The sequence below is a fragment of the Gambusia affinis genome, linkage group LG08, assembly GCF_019740435.1.
Source record: "Gambusia affinis linkage group LG08, SWU_Gaff_1.0, whole genome shotgun sequence".
Lineage (NCBI taxonomy): Eukaryota > Metazoa > Chordata > Actinopteri > Cyprinodontiformes > Poeciliidae > Gambusia > Gambusia affinis.
Window position 1 is genome coordinate 19,131,257 of NC_057875.1, and position 4,462 is coordinate 19,135,718.

Sequence of the window (4,462 nt, forward strand, 5' to 3'; positions counted from 1 at the left end):
CACATCGTCTCTCTTAGACTGTAATTATTTCAATTTAGTAAATTCAGTGTTTTACTTAAACCCATTTCAGAAAACAAGGATTAAAATCAGACTGAATTTAAACCACAATAATCCACATAAGTGTGCTTTATTACTGTATTATTTCCTCTTGTTGCTAATACTGCTAATAAGAATATAGACAGAAGCAGTATTAGCAGAAAGAAAGTACTTGCAGAGATTTTTTTTTTGTTATTGAATGCTGCCATAAGTCATACATATTCTATGAAAAATTCTATTTTTAATCTAAATTTTAAGTTGGCTAAATAATTTATATCCTTCACAATAATCAATAAGTCCAACTGTCATTTGCATCATTTTCAAATTAAACATATTCATCCAATCTCCAGTGGTCAATGGGTGGGAGGCGGGGTTCACCCTGGACAGGTCGCCGGTCCGTCGCAGTATATTCATTAAAGATTTGTTTGGAAATGTGTCCTTATGCAATAAACTCTAATGGCCGTCAAGTCATGGCTTTTATTTCTTGACAATATACCCGAAACAACGAATCTTGAGTAAGAAAGCCGACAAACAGATGAGCATTAACACTGAACATGAGAATCAATTTCACAAGTTTATAATCCAGCAACTAATGCATCCAGTTCCACCAGCGAAGGATTTACAAGTAGTTACTGGGATTATGGTGCATTAAAAAAAAACAACTAAAATACGTCTAAAATCATCAGATCGAGGATTTGAAATCACTTTTTACCATAAGAGACCAACATTGGTCAAACATCCAGAGAAAGATAATAGGCTCATGAAGAACAGCATGAACAGAGGTTTGTTTATTCTGTCCTGTGCTTTCCTCTTATCTGTAACAGCCGGCCAGTTGAGCCTGATGTTGAGATTACAAGGATTCACTGGCCCAACGGCGAAGATACTCCAAGTCCTCTTCATCATCATCCTCGTCCTCGTCTTCAGTCCCGTCTTGAGCCCCATCCTCAACCTCGTTTTCTACCTCATCTTCTTCCATGGCACCTTTGGTAAAAACAAAATGGCAATAATGTGAGAATTCAAGTTGTATCACAAGGGAACTTTGAATAAAAATAAAAAAAATGGACAAATATTTTTTACCAGGACGAGACGGTGAAGCCGAGGACGTCACTGGAGAGGGATGGACTTTATCCTCTTTTCTGCTGGCCTCCAAGAGGCTCTCATCCAGAGCTTTTTTAAGTCTCTCCAGCTCTGCCAGCAGCTCATCCTGATAAGGGAAAACACACATTTTCATTCTAGGACCCAAGGAAATCTACTATCTGAAGTGCATCTGATAGTACTATCTGATGATCTATTTTTTTTACTTTTCCTGCTTTTCCCTTATGCTTAGTCCAGTTGTCGTACTGCGTGTAGTGCAAGTACATGACTAAATGGAGTGAGAAAGCAGCTGAAATCCAAAAGAAAACTTTTAATCCCATCTAGAAAACATGATGGGACATGACTCTGACACAAACATCAGAGTCCCTGAAAGCACGTATAAAGAAATCAGGGACTTTTAAACTGTACTGTAATTTTTTATTTTTTATTTTCACAGAGTAATTCACAAAACACTCTTCGGCGTGATTAAACACACACCCCAAGAGACGCCACAATCTGGAAAAATCCCTTCGAACTACTCCAATTTACAAAAAACTACAAGTTATCCTAAAGTACCTCAACAAATTCGACCTGCTCCAACTCCTGGCTTGCAGACTTGTAGAGGTTGCCTGACGCCTCGGTCATATCATCTTCCAGTTTGATGCCCTTTATCATGTTGCTCACTTCAGTCATTTCCCTGCAAAGCACCAAATAATTTTACAGTCCCGGTCATATTGTCAGGTTCCAATTACCGTATTCATCACAGTGAAAAAACAGTGTTATAATAACAAAAAAATAAATAAATCATACATTTTACATGATTATACATGTATCTATGTAGAGTTTCAGAGGTTTCGCAAACTCAATTTAATTTCGCCTTGTAAGCAATAAGTGTTTTTGAATTGGGCTGAATTGAGTTTGGCTTATTCTAAGATTTTAAAAAAACAATTGGACACAAGAATCAGTGGTGTATTTTTAAAAATGACATTATTGTTTTTATTTATATCAACACTTTTTATTATTAATCATTTTATTTTATTATTATTGGAGCCTTGCAACAACATTTCGCTCAGTGTGTACATTTTAAATGTACAACTGAATGACAATAAAGTTGGTCTATGTCGGGATTAAATTAACATTTAAGATCTGAGAATGACAAGACTTTCCACTCTCTTCTCAACACGGTTTCAAGCACATCACTACATGGACAATGTACAGATAAATTCAATGTTGAAAACCTAATGTCCTTGAATTTATTCTTACTTAATTCAACCAATGTAAAGATTATTGCTAATATTTTTCTTCTTACTTGTTTTTGGAAGCAGATCTTGTGGCCTTAACAGCATGGTCAACATACCGCTGATGTTTCTCATACCACCTCTTCCTTCTCAGAGCATGCAGAGCAGCTGGCAAGACAGCAAACAAACAAATGCATAAATAATACAGAAACTGTTCTGACTTTTGAAAGATTTACAAATGGTAATCTTGCATCATTCAAACTTTCAAAGTTTTCTTGAGGAAACAGAGAATCTTCAGTCAGAGGTTTCTTCCTATTCGCTGTGATACAGGCCGCTACAGGAGATCTTTCTTGCCACTGGCCATGAACATCTTCAATAACTCTTTGAAGAATCTGAATTAATGAGCTACAACAAAATTTAATTTTGCCTTTGGGATTAATAAAGAATTTTTGAATTTGAACATAATTTTTTTTCCACTTTTTGTCAATGTATAAATGGCAGCTACATCATGAATAAAATTTCAGAACAATTATTTGTCTACTACAATGAAACCATGTCAAAATGCATAAATTATATCCTTTATTTACACAATATTTGAATACAAACAGTTTCCAAGGAAACGCTCAAGCTATTAGGTTAGACTTTATTTTCAACGTAGGTCTGTCACTCTTAATTCATTAACACTGAAACTTACCTCTATTTCTTAAAAGTGTAAAAGTAAATTAAATATCGTCCCGATTCAAATATTTACTTCACTATTTAACCAAAGGTCGCACCATAGCTAGCTATCTTATTAGCTGGATTCTAGCTAGCTAATTTTTTTCAATTATTATTATTATTATTTTTTGTAATACGTCATTGTAAAAGTTTTTTGAGTTCATGTTGGCAAGTTTTACAGTCTATAAATTTTGTGAAAAAAATGCTGTCCCACCTCTTCTATTTGGTCCACAGTGTTTCTTGGCACACAAGAGATCGAGGTCCATGTTGGATTCAGATTAGTTTTTTGTTCCAGTAACGTCCCTCTGCCTGGATGCTAACCGCTCTCTTCCGCACCAAGATGGCAGCGATATTCTCTTCCCACGCTTTTCGACGCAAATTAGTAACTCAAGCTGTCTGTGATTGTTTCTGATGCACCAAGCCAACTCTTCAGATGGTAAATGTTCGGTAAATGTCGGAAAGGAGATGGGGAGACAGCAGGCTCGGTTCGTGGCCGCTGTAGATGTTTCTTCCACACCACCTCTGAGTTTAGAAGAAAACATTCTCCAGTAGTGCAGCTAGCAACGGGCCAATCTTCAGAAATCAGATTATTGAGATTAAAATAGTTTGATTAAGCGTTTAAATACTTATCGTGGACCATTTTTGCTAAATATATTCTGAAAAGCAAGACAGAGGCCATTTTTCTTACCGTTTTTGTTTCCCTTGTTTTCACTTTTTTAATGTTTTTTTTTCTTTTACACTGATTATTTAGGGGTGTAATTAGAATTTTGAACTTTGATTACAGTGTTTACAATATTTAATCATTTTAAACATTATATCCTGACATACGCTATGCCAAAAAATATGTGTTCTTCTAATTTTAATCGATCAAATACTACAAATAAATTAAATTTAGAAGACCACATAATCACTCTTATAATATGTTATGCTTTTTTTTGTATTCGAGGGATATTACATATTTTTCCAATACACCCAAAACATTTTTTTTTATATTTTCATAAATATATTGAGATACAAGGGAGAATATTTTACTTTTTTATCTCTTTTCTCGTGAACTGAATAAATTACTCTGTTGATATGATTCTGTTGCTCAATTTTAGATTGATAAGAGACAAGAATGACCACCATAAACAAAATATTTTCTCCGTCATGGCTACTGCCTTAAGCCTCTTTTCTTTTTAAAGGTGAATTTTTTGAACCAACAATGTTTAGAAATAAATAAATAAATAACTTCTGAATAGCTGGGAAAGGACAAATGAGGTAAATTATAAAATCTATGAATGTATTGTAACAAGTTCTGTTGTATACAGAAATGCACAAACAGATAAACACACCTCAGGTCTGCCAATAACCTACTGTAAAAAAAGCTTCAATGAACAACTGCATCACAATGACGT

General features: G+C 34.6%; 1 protein-coding gene across 1 annotated transcript; it reads right to left on the reverse strand.

Annotated features, from left to right (window-relative positions):
- Positions 1-802: 802 nt before the first annotated feature.
- On the reverse strand, positions 803-3,616 carry LOC122835338 (charged multivesicular body protein 4b-like). Its single transcript, XM_044124330.1, has 5 exons — positions 3,280-3,616; positions 2,420-2,516; positions 1,687-1,807; positions 1,114-1,240; positions 803-1,017 (listed from the first exon to the last, which is right to left on the reverse strand). The coding sequence occupies exons 1-5, from the start codon at positions 3,329-3,331 to the stop codon at positions 887-889; spliced, it is 528 nt and encodes a 175-aa protein (XP_043980265.1). The 5' UTR covers positions 3,332-3,616; the 3' UTR covers positions 803-886.
- Positions 3,617-4,462: the final 846 nt, after the last annotated feature.

Coding starts and splice junctions, on each gene's coding strand:
- LOC122835338 (XM_044124330.1), bottom strand. CDS start 3,331: ATGGACCTCGATCTCTTGTGTGCCAAGAAACACTGTGGACCAAATAGA. Junction 1,241..1,686: donor AGCAGGTCGAATTTGTTGAG/GTACTTTAGGAT, acceptor TTCCCTTATCAG/GATGAGCTGCTGGCAGAGCT. Junction 1,018..1,113: donor GGCTTCACCGTCTCGTCCTG/GTAAAAAATATT, acceptor TTTTTACCAAAG/GTGCCATGGAAGAAGATGAG.